This window comes from Melozone crissalis, unplaced genomic scaffold, assembly GCF_028551555.1.
Source record: "Melozone crissalis strain CALT ecotype California unplaced genomic scaffold, PUWL_Pcris_2 ptg000034l_1, whole genome shotgun sequence".
In the NCBI taxonomy this organism is placed as follows: Eukaryota; Metazoa; Chordata; class Aves; order Passeriformes; family Passerellidae; genus Melozone; species Melozone crissalis.
Window position 1 is genome coordinate 20487212 of NW_026535812.1, and position 26565 is coordinate 20513776.

The following is a 26565-nucleotide window of genomic DNA, read 5'->3' on the forward strand; positions in this document are numbered from 1 at the left end:
TTACTGACAGAAAAATAACACATAAGGTTTAAAAACTGAAGTGGCATCTTCATGTTGGTGTATCTGTTTTAATTAGCTTTACTTTTCATGTAGGGTAAATAAAACATTAAGGAGTCAGCCAGACAGAGACACCACAAACTGTTTTTCAAATAGCTCCATGAAATGAGCAAGAATAAAGCTTGAAGAGTGTTATATTTACCTCTGTAGCTCCCAGAGCACTTTTAAGAACACTGGGTCAGGTACACTGAGACACTGAGAAAATGTGCAATTTCTTTCCCACTGAGCTGTCAAGGCATTCATGCTGTGAATAGCTAACACCCTTCTTTGACAACCAAGCAAATATTTCTATTTTCTGCCATTCTAGGCATGACGTATCTCCACGTTGCCTCAGTTGATTTAGTGCCAATTCAAGTCAAACTTTAGATGTCTGAGCCAGTAACCGGACAAAATACTCTTGATGAAGCCTTGTCACAAAATCATAGACTGCTGCTTAATACATTTCCAAATAGTTAGATAGTAAAAAGGGCTGTAAAGCTGAAAAAGCTGCAGAGAAGCAGAACACACACTCACTGAAGAGCCAGAATGGAGATTTAAGCAGCACATACAAGTCAAATATGCTGCTGCTCCTATTTATTGTTAACATTGCTTCAAAAACATCCCACATAAAGTTATATAAGATGTTGTCCCTTGAGACCATGTTGTTCCTTGAAATCAAATCTGTATTTCCTACCTTTCAAAAATACATGTATTTAGAGAAGCATAATTAATAACCAAATCTATCTGGGCAAGGCTAAATGAACACACCCTATTCAAGTGATAGTAGCATATAGATACTATAAACATTATTTTCTCTTAATACTTTAAAAATATAAATATCTAATTACATTTCACTTGCACCTGCTGATCAAAAGTTTTCATTTCTGGTATTATGAAAGAGGAAGACAGAATGAAGGGAATAATTCTTTCAGTGGGGACAGATCCTGGATCAGTACTTCAGTCTTGACTTTCGTTCATGGGATAAGAAAAAACAGGTAGCAATAATGGTTCAGTGTGTGAATACTCAAATACAAAACCCAATAAACTATTGAGAGTGCAGACTTTGTGCCAAGAATTTAAAGCACTTTTGAGACTGGATTCCATCCTTTAAGCCCTGCTGTATTACACAGTATTTCCCTACTCAGAGCCTCTCTTGCCAGCAAGATTTGGTTTTGTGTTTTAACTCCCATTTTTACAGTCTGCAGAGAATTAAAATGCACATTCAATGACTAAGCCCTGACCAGTACTCACCAATGCTGGCATAACCAGGTGTGGATGGATCTCCCCCGCTGTTCAAGGAGACCATGAAGGCTTTGTCAGCAAGGTCTGCAGTCTTTGGCAAGTCACAAGGATCAGTGTAAACGAGAACACCACCAAACCCTGCATCTTCCAGCAGAGAAAGCTGAGGGGACAAAGCAACACAGGTGACCATTAACAACAGCAGTGTAAAACACATAATTTTTTTTTTTTTTTTTAAATACTGCTGAGATAGAGGCTTTCCCATGCACCACGTTCTCACCACAGATTGCTCTGTGCCAAGCTGCACTGCCAAAGTGCTTCTAGCACCTTACCAGGTTTACCTATGATATAAACACCACCCTGAAAATGCCTCAGTTTTAAAAATATTGTCACTAAAACATCTTGAGTTGACCTTCCCTATTTTCCATGTTATTATCTGTAAGATGTTCTTGCTTAGTTTACCTCTTCAAGGACACAGAACACACTGAATGTTTGCCTGCACTGGCATCAGGATTTCTGGACACATTTATTCTACAGTTAAGAGAGAAAACAGAAGTTTACAGAACATTAAAAAATAAAATTAAATTTAAAACTCCAGTCTATCTTACTCAAATGTTTGGATCTGCCTTCTGTCAGACAAATAGCTTTTATTTTGTCTCATTAGAACATCAAAATTTGAGCTGGAACTGGCAATTAGTTTCCAAATATCCACAGATCTGGGCTGGAATATCAAGCAAACTTCCCCAAAGTCAAGGACAAAAGCATCCAAGTACCATAACCTGCAGCAGCTTTTCTGGAAAACCTCAGGTGTTTCTTTCATAAAGAACTGAAAAATAAAGAGGATTCGATTCTGATATGGCCAAAATCAAATTGTAATGTGGCAAATACCCCCATGAAATGATATGACCTTTCTGTGTAATGCTCTGCATATTTGGAATTGATACAAAGCTCACTGATACAAAGCTATATTAATTTTTCAGACAGAAGTAATTCAGGTATTTAAGAATTATCTTACTATTCACTGGGCTGCCCTACTGATGACTTTCCAAATATCTCCAAATGGTCTGAGGAATGACTGCAGGTATATGATGTTTCTACACAACTCTGATTTCACAGGAACCTGAGGACTTTTTACTACTCCTCTGTTTCTCAGTTCAATTGTCTTCTTCCTTCTACATTTTAGAACCTTCTTTTTCTTCTTGTGTATGTATATAATTTTCAATTTATCTCCTAGCTGCTGGTATTAAGGAATGTTTATGCACAGTTCTTTGTGGCTTTACAAGTATGTAAATTATATGAATAAATGGCATTCAGCCTGAGCCTCATTTGGTGTTCAGTTCTGTTTTACTCAACAGCTAAGACAGAAAAAAATATAAAAATAGCAGCCTAGTATTTGCAATATGCTAAAAATAGCAAAGTACTATTTGCCATTTCTGTAAGTAAATATATCTAATATTGTGCTTTGCCAAGACCTTGACACTCATCTTGCATTCAGATATCTTGAATTCAGATAAGCAGAGGCAAGTTGAACCTGTGAGTCACTTAATCCTACCTATCTTACACAAACAAGCAATTCACAGATCAAAGGGATTCTTTGAGAGAACTCTAGTCAGATGAGCAGGAGAATGAGAAGGTGATTAGCTCAGATGGAAAAATATATTACAGACCTTAAATGTAATGCAGGAAAAGGGACTGCCCAAATGGTAGGTTCATTTATTATTGTTTTGTTCTGTTTTCAATTCATGTTCATATTCAGATATTCAGATATTCAGACAGGATTTGATTGCACAAAAAGTAGGGTGGGAGAACTAGGGACTCATCATCACTAAATGATGTAAGAGGCAGGATTTAAAATAATTATTGCCTTTTCCTGCCTCCATATCCAGTATCTTTTTATTAATCCCTGGTTTATTTAGTAGCACACAAAACAGGAAATACAGATTATTTTTTGTTTTAAAGAGTTTTAAAAACTTTGCACTTAAAAAAAAAACAAACGAAAACTATTAAATTCCTCAGTTTTAGTGGGAGAAAGTAACTACACGTCTGCTATTCACAAAGTGCAGCAAGCACTGCTGCCATGGCTACAATCTCTAGTAAGAAGTTGTGTCACACATGTGAAATTACAAAACAGCTTTCAGATTTCAGCTATAATTGCTGCTTTTTAACTTTACAACAGTGACAGCACAACTATATCAACAATAAATGTGCATTGTTGATTCCATTTTCATCTTAAATACGTCAACACTTTACCAGACATAAATTGTCTAAGCACAAAGAAGCCAAAGAAAATTCTGCATATTTTTTTACAAGGCAGAAGATTGTAGATTAATTCCTTCAGGTAAACCAGTGCACATCTATTCAAATGAATGGATTATTTTAGATTGCAAAACAATCCAACAGCAAAATCTGCTCCTTATTATTTTGGATGTATGCATTGTCCCTCTCCCAAAGCCATAAACCTCTCAGAACAAACTGGAAACAGCAGAACCCTTGAAAACAAATGCCGGTGCCCACTGTTAACCCTTTAGTTATTTATGGCTGCTTAAGTTCTCAGTTTTTAGAGTTACCTTAAAAAAAGTGACTGTTCCAATTCAGTATATTAAATTACCCCATAAAACAGTCTGGACTCAATTTAACCCAATGTGAGACACCTGCTGCTTCACCAAAGGCCCTGTCGTGTACCTGGGGACAGTTTAGCCCTGTAAACTCCACACACCACCAGGCACCATTAAATTGCCTTTTAAAGATGATATGGCTAAAACAGTGAAGAGACAGACTGCAACAGTCTGTAGAACTCAGTTTGGCTCCAAGGGGAAAACTCAAAGCTGCTTCTCCATTGCACCTTTTCTGAGATGTGGCAGAGGAAACATTTCCCTTTTGCACTGGCACACAGGTAACAGTGCCCAGCTCTCTGCTCCACATTTCAGACAAACTTTACTGTGGGACTTTGGCCACAAACCCACTGGCAGATACTGGGTCCAAAATAAGCAATCTGAGCATGACTATTTGCTGAGGAAAAAGAAAAGAAACAACAAGAAACAGGGGCCTTTCACAGGTGCCTTTAATGTGTTTTAGCTCACCTGAGGCCAGGGTGCACCTGAATGAACACTTAATTAGGGGTTATATTAATGATCTGAACACAGACCCTACCAAAGAGCACAGACTGCAGCCTCTGTGGATCTCCAGCATCATGCATAAAAGCTGCCCATCAGTGACTGGTGATAAGCAGGGAAGCATTGCAGCAGGTACTGGCCTTAACCTGTATTTATCTTCCACCTGAGTGCAAAGTCTGACTCTCTGAAGATCTTGTCCCTGCTCTCTTCTCAGCTGGGACCTTCCTTGCACCTTGTAAGCACCACTCAGCACAAAACCAATCAGGTAATCAGCCTTCATTATTTTCCAGGGGCTACACTGGACTGGCTACCTGCTAACCCCAGAGCTTCAAAAAATTAGAAACGTGCACACTGAGGCACGGAGTGTTCCAGCTGTAGCCTCTCTTTCCAGCTGAAAATAAAGCATGACTGAAGCAGCTCTACTCTGATGTTCTGTGCATAGGAGACACATCTGGGCTCAAGTTTAAGCTGTTATTTCATGGGCAGAGAGCGGAAAATCACATCACACTTTGGTCTCACCTGGATTACAGCAACCATGAGAACAGAGGGTTACCTACACTATTCTCTCACTGCATCTGAACAGCTTAGATCCTGTTTCTAGAACCTCTGATCCAGCAAGACCCCAACGTTTAAAGATAATTAAATAAGCACGGCATCTTTTCCCTCCCATTTTTTGATTATCAGCAATAGTTCTGCTACAAATAATTTAGAAAGTAGCAATGCATGATTCCTAAGAGTGATGGTTAACAATGCTTGTGAATGTACCAGGAAAACAGAAAAAAAAAGATGATGCAAGTAACTGTGGGTTATATAAACCTGCTAATTGCATAATCAAATAGCATTATTAGCAATTCTACTCACCATATTTGCAAGCAGTTCCAAAATATGGACAAACCTCCTGAGAACCCACTGCACAAACAACTCTCCCCCTCATGGTGTTTACAGTACCAGCAGTGCAGTTTGTGCTTTATGAGGTACACCAGCCCTATTATTGCAAATATTGCCCAAGTCCACTTTCTAAGCTTGTCCATTTATGTGTCCTGATCCACAGAAATGACTGAGCCGTTGATTAGTTGGCACAGAAAACTTATTTCACAGGAGGAGATATCTCAGTATATTCCCTGCAAGTTTAATGAAAATGGGGTCTTGAGCAGGCAAGAGGCAGATGCTGTGAATACATGACTGAGAAGGCATTAATAAAAACTGAACAGCTTATTCCTTAATGGAAGAGGGAAAAAACATGGAAGAAATCAAGAGACAGAGTGGCAGATGTAAAGGAATACAGAAACTTATCCACAGATTAGACACCACAAAATCCAGAAACAGAGCTGTGCAAAACCTGTTCCCTAATCTATAGAACAACCTGTTCTTTTATTGACTGATACATTATTTAAGATAAAGCAGTTCAGTACAAGATATATTGACTTACAATACTATATAGCAAGTGACTTTGCAATCATGGAAGGTTCCATTCTTACTCAAAACAAGCAGCAGTGTGTCTGGAAAATTTGATTTAAAATACAGCAACTTCCAAACACATTCCATCACTTGTAGAGAGATTTTTCAAACCAAATTTAAGTGCTAGGAAAAAAAATTTATCCAAATCTCTTAATTTTACTACAGGGTTCCTACTGTTATTAGGGTCAATAGAAATCCAGTGGCATTTTCTTATCTAATTCTGCTTTCAGTTCTTTCAATCCTTACATAATAGTAAATGAAACAATATAAATTAGCTGCACAAGAGTATTTAAGAGTTCTATCTTGATATGTATCATGTAGTATGATAGTACATTTAAAAGTCTACATTTCAAACAGCCCTTCAAGCACACCTTGATGTCTGAAATCCAAAGTGCCTAAAAATCTAGTTCTCATCTTGAGAATGGATTTCACACTACTGAAAGTGTATCCTCACTCCTGTACACAGATAATCACAATAATGGATACTATTAGGCTGCTCACTGAAACTTCTCAGAGGTTTTTGAAGGTTTTTCTATATAAAAAAAAAGTCTGTGTCGGGCAAAGTAACAGAACCCTAAATAAAGAGATAAAACATGCTTCGGCTACAAGCACTTACAGAGTCTTAAGGAGAATTTTTTTTTTAACACTTAAAATGGCAGTTTACACTACTTAATTCTCCTTAAATCTGCACACAGAATTGCAAAGATTGTATTTTACATGATGGCTGCCTAAGTGTTAATGGCATCACAGTTCATTAGACAACAAAGGCCTTTAAGTGGCAGCTACTGACAGCAAAGTTAATTTGGGATCATGTTGTCACTTTAACATACAACCTCCTCCATGTGACTTCAGGCCAAATCTCTTCCTCTTCCTAAAGGCAGATTCACAATCTCACTGTTTATTACAATCAATGCTAACAAGGCAAATCGTGTACATAACACATCTATAAATTAAGAAACAATACCCTCTTTATATCTCTATATAATTGTGATCCCCTTTTCTCTGTCCCTTCCAGGTAAACCTCAAAAAAATGCATACGGAATTTTATAGTGAAAGCCATAATACATATGGAGCACGGAAACAAAAATAAAGAAAAACTAATCACTAAAAAAAAAGTTTACAAAAATACATGAAAAAATAAATGTTTGTACCAAATACATGTTATTCAGAGTAAAATCAAATATATTAATGTTTTAGAAAATCTCCTATTGTCATTATACTTCAGTGCAAACATCAGCATTAATTAGACAAATAACAGTAATCAGTTTTTAACTGCTGCATTTTTCAATTCATAGTGCAACATGTGAAAGACATGGTTCATTAATCTGAGACACAGCTTTACTGGACAGGTTAACAGTTATTAATTACTCTTTTCTGCTGAAGTCCCAATTAAAATCATGATGCTCTGAAAGGATCTCCCATCTCATATGACTAATTGGCAGTATGTAAAATTATGAAGCAAGAGCAATGGTACATTTAAACATGTTGAAAGATCTCACTGAAACAATATCTTTGTATTTCTGCAGCAGACTGAATAGAAAAGTAAGGTTTAGATGCTGTGGGTATAATCAGATGCTGCTATCTCCTACTACCTATCACCTACTGTAATACAGAGCATTTGGAAAGGGCTTGCTAACACAAACAAAACTCAAGGTGGAAAAAACCCACTTAAATACACATATCTACATCTATATACCACTCTTCCAAATTGCAAGTTTTTAACAAAGTAAGGTTTGGTTTCACCTAGTATTTTTAATATTGCCCTTGATGTTTAATCATGCTCCAGGATTCCCCATCACAAACACCGAGGGATGTTCAAAGGAATTTGGAGTCAAAACTCTGTCTGAAGAGGATTTGGTTTTTGCTGATCAACCCTCAAGGTGCTGTGCTAAGGCTGTAAAAGGGATGGAGGATGCAGCCAGTTTAATGGGGACCATAAAAAGAAACACATCCTTCCTCTCCAGCTCAAACACCGTCCTTGCCTGAGGAATGGCATCATTGTTACATTGAACAAACAGGGCTGGGAAAGGGATTAAGCTGCATAAAACTTCCAACAGCTATAAATGCATACACAGCGGTCTCATAAATGACAGGCTATTGCCATAAAGGTCTTAGAAGAGGGAAAACATATTGCAAAGGAATTTATCAAACTCTTCCTGCCATACAGTGACATATATAGGAACAATACAAAATCAAAGAGTTGCTCTGTGTTGTGTCAAGACCTTAAGACTTTGATGTAGTTACTACCAGAGAAATGACAACATGAAGTGCATTTATTTGTGGAAAGAATCTGACAAGTAGATCTAAGATTTTTTAAGACATTTTCCGTAATCACTTTTCAAACTAAAATTGGCTTTCACAAATCTCAGTTTTCAAATTTTTGTCCTTTTTTTAATATCTAGAAAATTATTTCTAGGGAAGAGAGAGTCTCCTTTAGTATTTCTTGGATGTCCTACAGATTGTGGGAAGAAAGCAGAAGGGAAGGGTAAGAAACTCTACAATGTTAATCACAAAAATCTGCCTTTGGGCAATGGGGCTGAATGGCAGTGATGGGTAAGACCAACTTTGCCCATCAGTTTACCATCCATTGTATTTTTAAGTACATTCCTCTGCCAGTAATGCTATTCAAGGACAGTAGACTTCTCAATGAACACTGGTCACAAGCTGGTTGTGTGCTGGTTTGACTGGAAATCCACACACTGGACAGCTGTGGCTGTTGAGGAAAAACCTTTGGAGACTTCTCCTCCAAACCAAAAATCATCTTGGTTTAATTCTGTAATCCTTGCACAGAACAAAATTTAACACCCTGCTCCTACATGTACTATTAAGCTTATCAAGAACTGAATGTTCTGTCCCATACTTTTGCCTGTTTGCTGCCTGCTCATCTTCTATACAGTTTTATCAAAGAAAAGCAATTTGTTACACATCAGCAGTTTTTAAAAATGGAATTTTTCACAATAGGATATTTGGACAATTAAACATAAGCCAGATATACTGCCAGTTCCCTGTACTAGATTTTAGCAACTTTTAATACAAATTGAGTGCATATTTTATTGCCAGATCTTGCTTACCACTGCTAAGAAATTCACAATGTTCAATCTAATTAAAAATGAAATTGAACTACAATTCCCTAGAAACAAGGGCTGATTGGACTCAATAAGCTTTACTTAATTTATTTCAGAAACAAAATAATTGAATTGCTTACAGTCCAGAAAAAAAAAAGCTCCATTATTTGATGAGTATATAATACAAAGCCTTTCATATTGCTATTGCATTCCTACATCTTCAGGAAATACTACTCACTCCTAAATAAGCATGTAGAGGAACGCAGTATGCATAATAAGTATCATTAAACATTCAGTAAACATTAAAAAGAAACAGGCTGTATGAATGTCCAGATGAGCAACCTCCAGAAAGCCAATAGCATTTCCCTGCTCACACTGAAACTGTTGTTTCTGATTATGTTTATGGTTATTCCAGTCTATGTTTAGACTCTATTACAGAGAGAATAAAGCTGAAGATCCATCATACAAAAAACAATTACACAAAGATATAATTATAATCTTGCTAAATCATCAAGAATAAACTGATTAGACCCTTTGTTGGATTTTATGCATTCTACCCAACTTTTAATCCAAAATCCACTGAACTGCCAACAGAGCCACAGACCAAAGTCAAATCTGACAATGTCCCCTTATTTTTTTACTCATTTTTTCTTATTTATTTTTTTTTCCTACCGCTAGAAAAATTAAGATCAGGAGACCTGACTTTCAAGCACTATTGCCACCACAGGGCATTTCTTCCCCAGAAAGCTGCAATTTCAGGTTCCCCTCACCTTGTTCAGGGCACAAAGCCCACAAAAAGCAGTATCCCCATGGGGATGGTTGCAGCTCCCCTGTGCCTGCAGCCACTCTGCTCACCAAAAACATTTGGGGCACCTGCTCCCAACCTCTGGGGCTCTCAGCACTCTGCAATCTTTCTCTTCTCACTCTGGGCTCCAGCAGCAGGCTCCCAGCCTGGAGATACCCCAGTCATGGGATCACGGAATGGTTTGGCTTGGGAGGGATCTTACAGCTCATCTCATTCCAACCTCCCTCGAAATATCAGCAAGAATAAGGGAGAAGATGACCAGAGAGCAAGGGGAATCCCTAATTTGTATAAACACCCCTCACTGTGCCTCATATGCAGGGTAAACTCATAACCTTTGATTCTCTCTATGGTCTTTTCTCAACTATCCTTGGGGTACCTGGAATCGCTATTTTCCAAAACCAACACTGGAAGTTAGCAGTGTTGAAATGAAAACAGCCCAAGGCATCCTTCTACCTCCAAGATAAAAGTAGGATTATGACTTTTCCAGCTCCAAGAGTGCAGCTCTTGTATGGGATCCACACAGGTATCAGTAGAGTCTCTCAGAACCCACACAGCAATCAGTCAGAGATTTGTAATTAAGGCTCATTTGCTGCCCCCAATTGTTAGATTGTTAAAACAATAGCTGCCTTCACTGGACCTGTGCAAATCCAATACCTATTCATTTATTTTATTATTCTCACAATTCTTTTCCAATTACTAGTACTGGAAAATTCTAGCCTTTTGCTTTGGATTTTTGTCAAGTACAAAACATACTCCCTGCTCAACTCTTTCCTGGTCTATTACGTTGTATCCAGGTTTCATGCTTTTAAAATAATGTCTTAGATGTAATATAACAGTCTCTTTTGAGATTGCATAACATCATTATGTATTTTTAAATTTACATTTTATTTAATTTTATGTTACCAAGTAGAACATATAAAGATATAGAGTGTGCTATATGTAAGCCTCAGGCATATCTATATATCAACTAGGAAAACTGAATATTATTAATTGGTTAATGAATATTTTAGCTTCATTTATGGAAAAGAGCAGTGTTTAACTACTTGGTTAGCATGCCTTTAAGTAAATCAATACTCAGAATGAACTTATTTATCTTCCTTATTAGAACAACAGTCACAAACTAGGAGTGATAAAAGAAATGATCGTAAAGAATGTGCTCCAGTGCATAAAGTCATTTCAAGAACTATAAATATTAAAGAAGTTATTACAAACCTTAGCAATAAAAGTTCTTTATAAATTATCAGTAGTGATTTCCACTCTTAAGGTCCCCTAGAAATTCCCAAATTAAAAATTAGGCTAGTCTTGATTTTCTTTCCTCACTGACATTTCAGAAATTAGATTTTTTTTTTTCCACAAGAACTTATTCATGAACTGTGCTACACAGGCCATATCATGAATGCATCTTTCCTACTGAACATCAAGGTTTAAAGTGGAATATGTAATAAACTGAAGCACCACTTAATATATAACCCTGGTACAGCGCAACTGCGGGCAATCTACACAAAAGATACAACAGCTGAAAAAGCCAACATGTGCAGCTTTTGTGTCTTCCTGGGTCCTTTCTCTTTCACTGCTTTCCACTCAGCACATCAGTAAAACAGAGCTCTGCCTCCTCCTGTGACCTACTAAACAGCCCATTTCACCAAAATGAAATAGTAGAAAGAGCTACATGAAGGAGGTCCAAGGTTGAAGCACTTGATGAGAACAGGGAAGGCAGCTGGATTAGTTTGGCAGTCACAAAGCACTACAAAAGTCATTCATTCACCAGCAGTTAGGGGGAAAAAAAAAAATAAAAGTCAAACCAACAACCCCCAGCTCCTCTTCAGTAACGCCAGTCTACAATTAGTTCCAAAACATCAATCCAAAATTATGTCCTTCTCCTGTCTTAAAAAATAAATTGAAAAATATAAAATGTGAAAAATAGGTCTAATTTGCTGTCACTGTGATTTTTTTTCCATGCAGTGATTAGGAAAGGAAGACCCCAATAACAAAACAAGGTCATACAAGGGTGGTTAAGAAAGATGTGGTAGTAAAACCCTTGCTCTGTCACTCTTCTCAACTAGGTCATTGACAGCACATTATTTCTATCTTTCTCTGACAATTTTTTGGGGAAGGAAAGAGCAAAAGAAAATATCTTTTGAAACCTTGTACATTAAAAACACAGTTCCCTCCGATGGGCCCACAGAAAAGATTTAGCACCACTTACAGCTCCTAGAACTCCACTAAACTTTCTAAATGACAAACAGAATACTGCAGTTAGAAGATGAATGAAAAAGAAATACAATAAAACTCATGATCAATCAACATCTGTTACAGCACTGTAACTCCTAAGACAGAACTTGCAGAAAAAGTCTTTAAAGAATGTACAACTTCACTCTGGGGGAAAGGAAAGAAACACATTGAGAACCAACAAAAAATCAAACAAACGCCAAACCAAAAGCCTCCAACTTAAAAACCCAAATAAAAGCTCCATCTCAACACCAAGTTACACTACAGAAATGAAGGTATGGTCAAAGTAATCAATTAATGGGCTGACACAGAATGAAAACCACAATCACAGGCCATGGTGTTTAGCCCAGGACAGAAATCTATAGAAAATCAAGTAATATTTCCAAGTTCACAAGCATTTTCTCTTGCAGTAAGTTTGCAAAAGAGACAGAGTGAAAAAAAAACTCCACAAACAGAAATTTCTGTTCTCAGCCATTAATTTCTTCTCTTTGTCGACTGACAGTGGTGACTAATTTTGTACTTTCTTTTGCTTCTAACTAAAAAGGTGAAAAGGAAGCCAGTTCAGGGTTACAGGGCAAGCTTACTTTTGCATCACTTTTTAATGGAAAATGCACCTCTATCCATTCTGTTTAGAAAATTGGTAGTTACTGAAATCCTCGTGCCTAAGCCTGCATTTAACTGCATCAGCTTCACACCAAAGTGACACCCACAATGTCAAAAACCCTTAATTGGTAAGAAACTCAAAGTCAGGCTTTCTGACCTTTATTTGTTGGTCTCCTCTCTCAAATAACAAGTGACTAGATGAAAGTGCCTCAAATTGCACCAGGGAAGTTTCAATTAGATATGAGGAAAAATTCTTCACCAAAAGGGTTATCAAGCATTGGGAAAGGCTGCCCAGAAGTTGTGGAATCACCATCCCTGTAGGGATTTAAAAGATGTGTGGATGTGGCATTTGGGGACATGGTTTAGTGGTGAGTTTGGAGAGGGAAATTGAGGATCTTAAAGGTCTTTTCCCACCTAAATTATTCTGTGATTCACTGTGTATGAACCTAATTCTCTCAGGGGATGGGAAATTATTATACATATAATTGTTATGATTCTTTTTCATAGCAAATACTAAAGGTTAATCCTAAAATAGACAAAGTACACAAAAACAGCTAATTGTAGAGATAGACACAATGAAAACAGAAACTAATTAATACTCATCTTTCCAACAAGAGCTTACACAGTTAAGATACTTAGAGCAGGATGACAGGGGTTTTAAAATCAATTTTACCTTTTTGAGTTTTTGCCAGCATATAATAAACTGTCCTTTCACACAAGATTTCTGAGGAGAATGATCTGTTCAGTTCCATGAAGATACTGGGTTAAAGAGGCAGCTCTGACAGTAAAACCCTGAACAACTCTTTGCTCCCAGTATGATAATCTTTGATAATTGGTAAACAACTTAACACTTTGAAGGCTGTCTTAAAAATATTTATATCAATTTCATCTCACAGTCATTGATGTTAAGTTCCAGACTTACCATTTAAGATCTTTTCTTCAACAAAATAAGAGAAATTTTTCAGAAAACACTCCTTTGAGGGGCATGGTTTTCTGTTGGGTTGGGTTTTTTTCCCTCTTCAAGTTTAATTAGAGAACAGGATTATAGTAATGTTAAAGACATTGTTTCCCCATCATTAACAAACATTTTCAGAGGCTAAACAAATCATTGTGTAACACACCTTGACCATGAGACACCAACTAGCTAAATTCAGGAATAGAATAAAAGCTTAAAATTTGTTTGGGTGTTTTTTGAAGAGCACAGATTTGTTAAGAATTCATCACACTATCCATTAATCTTGAGAGAAAAAAAATCTCTTTCTAATACCCTAAAGGGTGAAGACTGATGTGTGGTACCTTCAGAATTACAACAGTTACTCTGGGCTGTTCAGATTTAGGTTGAAGCTGGAATATTTTGTTTATCTTTCTTTCTTCTTTTCCCCTCATAATAAATGGTAAAGCATTAGGAGAGTTTTATATACCTGCTTTCCAATGTCCAATTCTATATCAAGAGATGTTTAAGCATCCACATAGAGGACCTCCACCAAAAGCTATTGCAGAGATAAACAGACTCAGAACTGAAATATCCCATTTCACAGAACAGTCATGATTATAATTAAATTGCTCCAGACATATCCTCCACTTCAGCGAGTCAAGACAGCTATGATTGCAATTTCTAGGAATATCAGGGGAAAAAATATTATTTCCTTTTTGCTTTGCAACCCATCCTCTTCCCTTAAGCACAGGCTGTGCCAAGGAAGGATATCAGGCTGACAGAGGGCATTGCTTACACGATGTTCTCACAGTGAAAGAAAGGAGCAGAGATTTTTCTGGTCAATAAGAACTTCTTGACAGAAGACTAAGCAGCTGATCAGTCTGGATGAGAGACTCGTGTGCACTTCACCACGACAGTTCATGGTGACAGCATCTCAGCAATACAGGTGCCATGTGGTGGCCGTGACCTTATTGTCACGTGAGAGTTTTACCTGATCAAACACCACCCATGGCTACTTCTGCTGAAGGGGAATTGTTCTGTAAAATGTACTGTGCAACACATTTAAGTATGGTTTTTATATTAAATAAAGGGAGTTTTAATGTGCTTTAACACAAAGTGGTGTTTTTAAGGTGGTTATATTCTTCTGGAAACCTCACTGCATCAAGCTGATCTTTTTACTGAGAACAAAGATCTCTTGTACTAACAATCAAGCTAATTTGGATATAAAAACTTAGGTTTTCTTGAAACTAAATAACATATTTGTAGTTTTATTCTGTTTGCTAGAGAACAGAAAAAGGGAGAAATATGCAATTTAATCTACTCTTCCCCTGTTACCACTGGTATCACCAAGTATTGAACAATTCTGCACTGCTGGCAGGTCAGAAGCAAATCTTATATCCTGAAGTTTCTGTATGCCTTGAAATGACTTCACCTTCAAAGAAAATAAAGCACATTGAGTGACAGTGTCAGATTTTGTCCTTGCAACTTTCAGTGAATCTGTACAGTGTGCACATCAAAGTTCATTCAGTCAGGTATACCTGCAAATAATAAAAATGAGTAAATTATCCTTTAAATTAATAACTCATTAAAATATTACACTTTTTAAAAGATTAATTTTGCACTTCCAAAGAGTTCAATTTTTTCTGAAAAAGAATATATGGAAACAAAAGGCATTTGCAAACATGTTCTATTGTGTGTAGAGATGCCACAGCAAAATAGATTTCTGTGTATGACAGCTCCACATACATTTTTTTAATACTAATATCTTAACCTTTCCTAATTGGCTACATTTAAAAGAATAACATTACGCTGAAAAGGAATTAAATTTAAATTAAATACTTTGTAATAAGTATTTAATTCCCAGCCCCACTTTGCTGAACAGAGCAAACATCACCTTTTAAAGATGCTTCCACTAATGACAGGTGTGAAGCACCAAGCAAGCAATATACTTGGACTTCTCTCAGGTATTCCAAACCAAGAAAAAAATAAATTCTGCTTGGATTGGGACTGTTCTTAGGCAGGAAGAGGAGGCCAGATCCCATCTCTCCTAATGCATTCCAAATGCCTTCCTCATATCTCCTTTTTAAGGAACATTGCAGCACCTTACCATGGTAAGGGACAGTAATTTCTACACAGATGCTCCAGACTAATTAAACTCTAATGTCTCATAAAGATTTCCTCAGTCTGTAATCCAAGAATGGTCTCAACTAGCAAATTTGGCCTTGCCTTTTTTCCTTATACACTCTACTATGAGACACAGGAATGGGACATACCCAGGTGGTTAAGTGGATTAAATGTTATCATTTTTCCTCTGAGATTACAGTGGAGGCCTGACTGAAATGAGTTGTCAGGTCAGCTCCCCAGTGGACGTTTTATAACATAAACCCATCACATATAACTGAATACTGATATAAGAGGCAATATAGTCAATTCCCACTCCATGGAAAACCAAGATTGACTCAGAAGTGAAATATATGCTTCCATCTTATTGCAAGGGAGGTCTCTCTAGGTCACCTCAAGGTCACCTCTGAGGTTGTGTGCTGAGAATTCTTGTGCCTGCATAATAACTGACAGTGGGAAAAGGTAAATAACAGGTTCAGCTGTCAGTGCAGGCACTCCTCCAGCACCGCAAAATGCAAACACTGTCCTCCATCCGAAATATTACCTGTATTTCCACATAGCTGAGCTGCCCTGACAGCTCTCACCCCATGAACGTTCTGTGGCTATTCACAATTACAGGTCTTTCCTGGGCAGCTTTGTGAGAGTTTGGGTTTGTTGGTTAAGGGTGTTTTATCTGATTAAGAGAGACTGATTCTTGGAGAAATCTGAAGTGTACAAGTCATGTGAAATTTGAAACAAATAATGAAAAATTGCACCTTAACTCAATCAAGGAAAGTGATTTTTTTTACAACTCTTTTTCCTTAAGGTTCCAGTGACTGTGATCATGTGATTTTTGTTTTCTTTCCTAATGACCATAAAGAAGGTCAAGAATCTTTTTATTTGCAACAACCCTGACTGACTCTATATATCAAAAAAGCATCCCAATCAACACTTTAAAAAATCCCAACCAAAACACAAAAACCAAAAAAAACCCCAACAAAATAATCAGTTACTTCAAATGAGCACAACTCCAAATAGGGAGAATTGCTCTCGAAAGAGTATGTTCAATACTAAAAATAAACAAAAAAAGCACCAAGAAAAACCCTAGAAGCCAAATACAAAAACAAAACTCACTTTAAAACATGAGAATGTAGCAGGATGACATATAAAGGAAGCTGCCATTTTGTTAGGCCTAGATCAAGAGAAAACAACATAAGTCTAACTTTGTTGCACATGTTGTTTGTGAATTATTCACTGAGACCTAAGGAGGAAATTAAAATGCCTGAGTTCTCCTATTGAAATGCACAATCTTCTCTGTTAAGTGAAAATATGTTCACTGTGGTAGAATTGCCTTCTGCACAGAAGGTTAGTTTAATGTTTTGGCAATCGAAACAAAATATTCCAAGTGGTTATTGCTGTACTTGCAAAGAGGGTGCCAATTATATTTGTACTGATGGACTTGGTGTTTTTCTTTTTAATTCATGCACAGGCATCAAGAGGCCGAAATGGCTACGACTGAAATTTTGACTTTGGTGTTCCATGGTATTATGCAGTCAAAGAGAAAATTAAAAAATTTAATGCTAAAAGCCACCTCTTCCCTCTCCAGGGAGGACATGCAGTTGCATATTTTAGCCATCTATGCTTCACAAAAATCCAGCTACAATCTGAAAGCAGCAATGCAAGTAATCCCAGAGAAAATAATAAAAAATTTCCATAGGCTGGTTATTATACAAAATGAAATATAAATATATATCCCTCATTTCATGGATGCAAATTAAAAAGTTGGATCTCAGCATCCAGCAAGTCCATGTTTCTAGTCAAAGTTCTGATCACGTGACAAAATACAGGTGTGTTTGAAAGGCAGAATTCACATTTTCATGCAGAAATCACAAGTGTTGATTTTGTGAAGTTCTCAGAGTTAAGTCTCTAAAGCACAGAATCAATGCGAAAATCAAATCAAGGTTATCCTTAAGAGCCACAAGGCATGAAAATCATTCTTCAGTTGAGTAATCTTTGACATCCTGATTTATAAAATAAAATACTGATTCTAGGAGTAGAACTGCTTACTTTTGTAATCTCCTAAATCATGTTTTACATAAATACTTTAGTCAAGAATAATGACTTTTGATACCTTTCAACCCAGTTTCTCAGTTCACAGGTATGTAAATAAACTGATTACTATGAAGCATTCTGAAATGAGGAGAAAAGACCTGAAAGAGCATAAAATGTCAGAGAAGAATCATAACTTCTCCTTAATAAAATAAGAAACCAGCAGCTACTACAGAACATGCCATACAAGTCAGACCCACTACAGAATGAGGGCAGTACTTATATAACACTTTGAAGATGGCCTTTTCCTCTGATCACTATTCCAGAAAAAAATCAAATATAAGCAGGATGTACCATGCTGGTCTCTGTCTCTCCTCTGTAAAGCTGTTAGAGGGGGAAGTTCTGAAGATTTCTGGCATTGCTTCACCCAGTCCAGTGGCTGAAACTTTGAAAGAACCTAAAGTCAGGTAGATCTGTTCTGGCAGGATGAGATTTTATCCATTCACCCCTCATCCCTCCTCAAAGCTCATGGATCTTCAATTTTACTTCCCTCCTTTCTCAGCTATTATTGAAAGGTGCTGGAAACACATGAGCTGGGAAAAGACCCAGATAATTTGTCTGTCAATGGCCCTTTTGTGAAATCCAAGCTCAACTAATGCAAAAGAGCAGCTCAATTTGCAGCTTGGGTAGGAGAAATAATTCCTTACACAAGCAACAGAAGAAGGGCCAAGACCACAAGCAGAAGTGTGACCAAGTGCTGTGCAGGAAGAGCAAATGGAAAAGGTTTGGATTGTTTGAATGAAAGACAAAGTGGTGTCTCCCACTGCCCTGCACACAAGTAGCTGATCATGTGTGGATCCAGGGTACAAGCTGAGGAAATATCTATCTGGATGTCTTTGCTCAGCTCTGCTTCTGAACAGCTGCCTCACAGCAAATCCATTTCACTTGACTTTGCACCATTTATCAGGACATAGCACACACACAGTAAATTGGATGAGTGCATTTACTACTCACTTTTTTAAGGGCTTGATAGAATAGCAAAATTATGCTTCAGTTTCACACCTCTAAAATCAGACAAGGGCTTCAGAAGACCCCACAATGAATTCTTTATGAGTCAGCCATTGTCCATATTTGAATGGAAGCCACTTAGTGTCTCACTCAATTTTATTGCAGTAAAAGGAGGAGACCTCCTATAACACTTTCCCCTCAGGAAAGAGCAATCCATTATGGGAGCTGGACTAATTTTTCAAAGGATACATTCAATACATGCAGCAAATGTGCAATTAAACAGCCAACTGAGTATATGAATATTTAGAATCACTTCCCCAAGAGAAATATAAGTATTTAGGGTTACTAAAGAGAACAGGACTATGCACTGAGTCAAATCAGGAAGAATTCAGTGTTTGATTCACCTGTAGGACTTCAGAAATTTCTGTATTGACATAGAAGAGAAAGAGAGAATAGGAACTACAGCTGGGAACACAGGTCTGCAAACCAGCAGTGCCTTCTCAAAACATTCAGAGAAAATTGTGTGGCATCAAAAATGCAGAATAATCAATACCTACTTTTGGTCACTAACTTACATTTCCCCTTGTTTACTCTGCTAATAGCACACCCTCTCCTTCCCTGCAATCAAATCCAGGGGTTTGTAAGCAAAAAGGAAATGATTAATAACCAGAAGTCCTTTTACTGATGCAAACAAAATGTTAATTACTCGAGAATATTGACAAGTTGGGCTGTAATTATGCTTCCTTCCAGACATCAATTTCCTTTCTCCTACCCCACCCTTATATTCTTCTTACTGCTTACAAGGGCAAATTACTTTTTCCCATTTCTACTGTAAAATGTGGAGTGAGAATTCCCTCCTTAATTTACTGCAGTGCACTTGACTAAGGGGATAAGAGAGCAAATTTTTGTCAACTATTTCATACTCATGTGGACAGATACAGATTGGATTTATAACTGCACTGGCTCTGTTTCACTTTTAGGTGGCACAGGTCACAGTACATCATCCTTCAAATGCTGGATGAAGTTGGAGGAAAATTGACATGCTCAGCTAAAAATTACTGTGGAAACTAACAGCCTTCTAGGAACTGAACCCAGGAGCTCAGTGTGACTTGGCTCCAATCAGAAATACAAAAACACCATTTGGGACTTCCTATTTGACTGGTTTTTAGTCATCAACTATAGATTTCTCAAGTCGGTAGAACTTCTTGATTTTCTTTCTTACAGTACCTCACACTGAGGGGAAAATGTATCATAATTGGTACTTTCAATTATTTTCACCCAGTTTAAACTAAGTTTACCAATAAAGAATTAAAATATGACTTCAGGATAAAGCATTAGGTCATAAACCTGTGCAGAGAGACTTTGTTTTTTAACTCTGGTACATTTCCTCAGTGGGCTGGGGTGCATTTCTTCATCCACCCGACCAAGATCAGATTTATGATATAGAGGCAGGGTGTCTCCAGGCTTTTCTAAATAACTATTATGGTTTGCTCCTTCTGTTCAAAAGGAACATGACAGCACTGCTATCAGTCAGAGCAAGAGGAATATACCTGAGAACTGTGTCTACCACTGTCTTAAATGTCTCACTTTCTGATGAAGAAAGGCCAATGGTCTTTGAAACAAACATAACATTTTTCAGTATTCACTAAAGCGCAAAATAGCTTCTGCAGGATTCCATGAATCAAAAATCAGAAAGAGATTCAGAAAGAATCACTCAAAACACAGGACTGATGAGTGTGAATCCTCAATTATATGAGCACCTTTTTGGTACAGATTATTATTATTATTATTATTATTGTTATTGTTATTATTTTTATTGTGCAGATTTTTAGAAGGCTTAGGTAGAATTTGCTTACGTAGGACATAGAGAAGAAATGCAAAGGGTCCATTCCTTAGACTGTGCGCTATCTCACAGATTAAAGAGGCTGTTTGAGGAAGGGGAAGGTTAAGACCATGAGTACACTAAATCTAGTCCTTGGGGGAAGTGAAAAAGGATAAAGAATAAAAGCAACTAACTGAAAGGAGAGAATCTCTGATAAACTCAGGGGAGACAAAGGCTAAGGAAAAAGGATCACAAAGCCACTAGTGCTTCCTTCAAGACAAAATAATAACTAGCATACCCTGTGCAAATACAAACTGGCTACTTAGCAAACTCTGCACCAACAATTTGCTAAATCAACCTGAATTCAGTTTGGACTATCAAAAGAAACTCAGGATTTTGGGAGTTGAGATGAGATTTTAATAGGATGGTACATTAGAGAAAACCTGAAAAACAAGATGCTGTAACATCCAGTGCATGTTACTAGATAATCCCTTCAGGTCCAGATCCCCAGGTATAGTTTTACATGTTTCTATAATTTTTATTTATGCTACCTATATCTGTGGCTTGACTTTTTGAGAAGGGCTTCAGGAAGGAATATAATATCATTAAAAGTCCCATAGCACTCATATGGGGAAATGTGTGTATATAAAGGCTTTAGGAGCCTTGGAAAAAATTTTACTGCCCAAAAAAAGGTCACAAAAAACCCCAACCAAAACCCCAGTGTCCTTAATAATTAAATGCATATCAAGTGTTTATGTTCCCTTTAAAATGTTTGGGGTTTTACTATAGTTTTTATTTGTATATTTATATGCACACACTGTATATATGTATATAAACATACACACATATATTTGTGTATCTCTAGGGAGGGAGGAAGGGATGGAAGGAAAGGGAGGGTCCTCGTTAAATGGAGATTTACAATGCAAACTATCATCTTCACAATTGTATGTGCTAGCCATAAAAAGTACCAGAGGGAACAAGGAAATAAACAATGCAGACATTGTAGAAAAGTGAAATTACTTTTTCTAAAGTAAACTTATTTAAAATTAACACAGTTGTTAAACTGAAGCCCTTTTGCAAATTACCTTTATTCTGGGAATCTTTAATATTTTCTATTTAGCAAACCCTTATCTGTAAGGGCCTGCCAATAACCTCTGCGTAAACATCCAAGTCTCCACATTCCTAAACTTTATGACAGTTAAAAAGCAATTTTATGAATATTTATGAAGGCAGTAAATTATTAAAATAAATACAGATATTTACACAGTAGAACAACATCTTCATTTAATGGATGTGGAAAAAATGTTAATATGTGAACATTTTGAAGATGAAGTGGTTTGGCCTTCAGGGCTTTTGTTACTCTATTAAAAGTTAATTTAAGACAAAAATTATGGCTTTTTCACGAATTGCAACCCCTAAAGATTAAATCATGATCAAGACACACAACATTTTTCAAGAATTGAATCTGGTAATGACATTTCCAGAGGCTGGATATTGAAACCACTGTGCAATTCTCCCTGAAAAAGCCTCCTCTGGTTTCCTCAGCGTGCTCAGAGCAGTGGCACACACTCAGATGGGCTCCAGGGCACAGGGGCTGGGTGATACCAAGGTGCTTTTGCCAATCTCTCTAACACCACACATTTTGCACAATTAGAATAAGTTGCCTACAAACACAGTGGGCAGCTCAAGGTGCTCTCTCTCAAGAAGGTGCTCTACACCACGTGAGTGGTTTGCTCAATCACTGGTAATAAACTTCCCTATCCTTCAGCAGCCACATTTGTAGATCCTCCTGCTTCAAGGACACCAGGAGGCTGCTCTGACCTCCTTGACTGGCTACTCAACCTCACCAGCGACCCCAATAGCCAGAGTTCCACCAAAGCACAAATTTTCCTTCTAGCCAGGACACCAGGAGACAGACACCTTCAATCTCAAAGTGTGAGAAAATGTGTCCTTTTCATGGCAATTCCCTCACTTCTGCATTTGTCTCATTTCAGCTCCCTGCTTAAGAAAACTTTTCTTCTTCCTTAATCCAGCCCCCTCTTTATTCAGCAACAATCTGTATCTTACAAGTGTCCCTGACTAGTCACAAAATCCCTTCAGGAGTTATTGAAACAGTTTGAATTTTTTCCTCCTGTCAGTTTTCCAGCACCGTGAATTATTGTGGCTAATGAGACCAAAAAGACTTGGTTGTGCCCAGTTCCCTGTCCCACGAGTGCTCCCCAGGTGCCCCACAGCTCAGCCCCCTGCCTCAGTCTGTCTTGCTATAGGAAATTGCCACTCCAGGTGCTGGGGGTAGTAAATTCCTGAACCTTTCAGCTGCATGTGAAAAGGATTTTGCCTTTGCAATAATCTTGCCTGCTCCTTGAAGCATTTCTACCTTTCCTTTTCCCTCATTTTTTATATTAATCTATAATAAAGTCTTGCTCTCTAAATGATAGTGCCCCTAACAATGGTGAAAACCCCTTCTCAAACCCCTGCTCCACTCTGATATTTTTATATATATAAAATACATAATACATTTTTATCTTTCTTTCTTTATTTTTTAAGCAATGTAAACTACTTGTTTTTTTTATTTTGTTTTTTTTTTTTCCCTCCCCAGAGTCACTGCTCTTGTGGATACCCTGCTATAAAGGTAGGGTCCATGTTCTTTCTCTTTATAGCTGTAATTTATGATGTGGCTGAGGTAACACATTCTTTGTTTGAAAAGGTCCAGCTCAAGGGATCAGGATGTGTCTCTGTGGCTCTGGGCAGGTGCCACTGCCAGGGCTGCTGCCCCTCTCATCCTGACCAGAAACCAGGTTCTGATCCAGTGGAACAGAAACACAACACTCCCAGTGAAATCTGAAAATCATATCCAATTGCAAAAATAACTCCAGGTCAGATTTCTGCAAATCTCGTTCTCACAAAGCAGCTTAAATTTATGAACCTTATGGAATTTAATCAGAATTACTCATGTTTAAGACTAAACTGCATATTTTAACAGCACATTAACTTCAGGCTTTTCTGCCTACTCCAAATTCCCTGTACATTCCAATTTCAAATTATTCCAAGCTCTTAACTCTGTTGTTTTCAGTGCCTAAAGATATGAGAGATGGGCACAGCCTGAAAGACTGGAAGTACAAGCTCCAAATTATTTTCAACCTTAATCCTCCCCCAATTTTGTACCTTATCCAATCTCTATAAACTAAATCTACACTGCAAAAATACTGCCATTTATATAACTATATTTCCAAATATTCCAATTTCCATCACTTGGACTGAGTTCTGTAAATTAGCCCCTTGTACATGAAACTCTTCTCTACCAGCACATCCTTTCTCTTAATATGATGTAAAAACAAAAGAAATGTTGTTCAGTTTTCATGGTGATTTTTTTTCTGGCAGCAGTACTTTATAATTTCTTTCAGGTTTTTTTCCAAAGGACTCAGCAGAGAGAAAAAGAACAATCAAACATTTTTTAAAAGGCAAATTAAATACACGAAAGGGGAAAATAGAAAAAAAAAAAAACACACACAAAAAACAGCAGTAAAGAGAGAGACAAAAAGCATAACTGTGCAAGGGAGATACAACTGAAAAATAGAGACATAATTAGAAACTGTTATGAAGATGGAACCTCAGTCCAGGGTCTATAATAATAAGACTCAAATCCAGAGTGAGATACTTGCATAATATAAAGTAATAATAATGAAAAAATTAAAAGAAATTAACATGAAAAATACAAGTTAAATACAAAAAGTGGAAAGAAACTCACTAAGTATATATGTTTATATAGCCACAGCTCTCTTATGAACTAGTGCCCTGTTTTAATGTGATGTAAAACCAAGCACATGGAAGGCAGAGATAAGGAAAATATAGGGAGAGGGAAGTATCAGCTGAAACAGAAATGTGAGACTCAGTAAGTACAGAAACATAAACATCAGGGGAGAGAAAAAGATACAAAGAGTGGATTCAGCAGAGAGATACTGGGCTCATTTAAACCAGCAGGACTTGCAGTTTAAGGCAATATTTCACATCAAATCTTCCTTAGAAAAGGAGAATCTACTTCTGATAATCTTTCTACACCTTTACTGATAGTTACGAGCAAAGTAAAGCTTACAATTATTCCACTGCCAAAGAGACACAAATTATATTCTAGAAAAGGGTAGTTTACAGGCTCAGGAAAAATGGCAAACCTTCTGTGAGGAGAACATGGAAAGCAGGTTTGGGTGGTTGTAATTTTACCTCAGACCCTGAGCACACATTTGAGTCAGTCTCCTGATCACATCACCCTTTGGTTTGCTCTGTGTAACAGACTCTGAATGTGCAAAGCTGATTCTTTTGGAGCACCAGAAATGTAGCTGATGCACCTCAGCCATTTAACAGCCCATATTTGGGACCAGGCTACAAGCCAACCCACACAAAAAGCTCCTGAGATGTGCCTTGTCCTCAGCACCTTCTGGTTTTCTCTTCTCCTTCAGGCTGCTCGGTAATTCAGACACAGTGAGTGTACACAGGAACACAAATTGGTAAAAACTCCATCTCACAGTGCTGCTACAGCAAACTTTACATCTTTATCAAACCCCTGCTTTATGAGCCCTGATTGCTGTTTCATTGGCTTTGTCAGCAGTGAAATGCAGGATCAGATCTATTGCTGGAAATGATGGGCAACAACCGAGTCCCAGCAATGACAACTGACCTTTCGCAGCCGTAATTAAATTGCATCTAAATAATTTAAACAAACAGCTAAAGCTACTCAGTTGAAAATGGCATTTTTATTGAGACGAATCTTATTCCTATAGAAAAAAACATTAAGTTGTTATTTTTTGAATCTGTATTGAAGTCCTGGCTGTGCTTTCTGTGGCCAACAGAGCAGGTCCCGATTTACTTAACTGCAAGATCTGGAGTCACTGCTCTTTTATAATTGCTTTTGTGAATTGGGAAGGAATTGTTTAAGCATTTACTGAGCTACTACACTTCCTGTATTTTATGAAAGTCAAACCAGCAATTTTGTTTATAAGATATTTGTAACAGAAGGCACTTACTGGATGTTTAGAGTTTAAATGTGGTTTACATGTTTAGTGGTTTATTATGTTTAGTGCAAAAGTGGATTAATGAGCTCCTGCACTGTGCTCTCTGCCAGAGCTGGGGTTGGAGAGGATGGATACACATGCACCCATGTACACGTACACCCTCTCCAGACACAATCCCTTCTGCTTTATTAGTTCTTTCAGTGATTTCTTTGTTTGTCAAAAGGCTTGTAGTACACCCAGAGAAAATACAGCAGAGTACCGGGGCACTGCAAGATATACAGAAAAATAAACAACTCTTAACACATAAAAGGCACTTCAGAGTGGAAGTGGTGAGTACTGAGGAAGAATTTGAATGTCAGTAAGTCCTGACTTATTGGGGAAAATAGGAAACCCTTTGTTTTTGTACTCTAAAGCACAAAAAAAACAAGCAAAAAAACCCCCAACCCACCAAATGAATAATTCAGCTAATGTGTAACTAACCTTATAAAGCAAAGGTGATTGTCCAAGCTTCAAAAGTGCAATTTTTTTGGTCACGTTTGTGATGGCTTGAATCCGGATCAGGTCTTCCATGGTCCCATACTGGACATCAACAAGCTCTGCCTGCAAAGAGACAAAATTCAGGCTACAATTACAGCCACACATCACTGAGGGTGCCCCTTGCATGGAAACAAAGCTGTTTGCACAAGCATCTGAGCAGAGCCCTGCAATTGCCTTACACCAACTTCTAATCAGCAATATCTCTAATAGCAAAGATCTTGAAAGTTCAATCTGACAGACAATTTTTTGTGGTTTTAATTCACAATTCATAACCTATGATAAACTATCCCCTCTTTTTTTCCCAGTGATTATAAGAGATGCTGATTCTGACAAGACATTCCCCTCATTAGCTACAGGAATTTATTTAAAACTGTGTAAAGGATACTAATTCACTTCTGTATATTTTCTTAAAAATAATCAGAGTCTTGTAAAGTATTTCAGAGAATGAGTGATTTTACTGGTCACTTCTGAAAATACACAGGAACCACAAACTCCACCAATACACAGTTTTATTTTGTGACTCCTCAGCAATCTTACCTAACTACTGAAGTATTTTATTTT

At 37.4% G+C, this 26565-nt stretch overlaps 1 protein-coding gene across 1 annotated transcript in view; it reads right to left on the reverse strand.

Annotated features, from left to right (window-relative positions):
• Positions 1-26565, reverse strand: part of NAALADL2 (N-acetylated alpha-linked acidic dipeptidase like 2) — a 395523-nt gene that overhangs the window by 125162 nt on the left and 243796 nt on the right. Inside the window, exons 5-6 of the mRNA XM_054282897.1 lie at positions 25948-26067; positions 1288-1438 (exon numbers count right to left, since the gene is read on the reverse strand). Coding sequence (XP_054138872.1) covers positions 1288-1438; positions 25948-26067 — 271 coding nt within the window. The remainder of the gene's footprint in view (positions 1-1287; positions 1439-25947; positions 26068-26565) is intronic.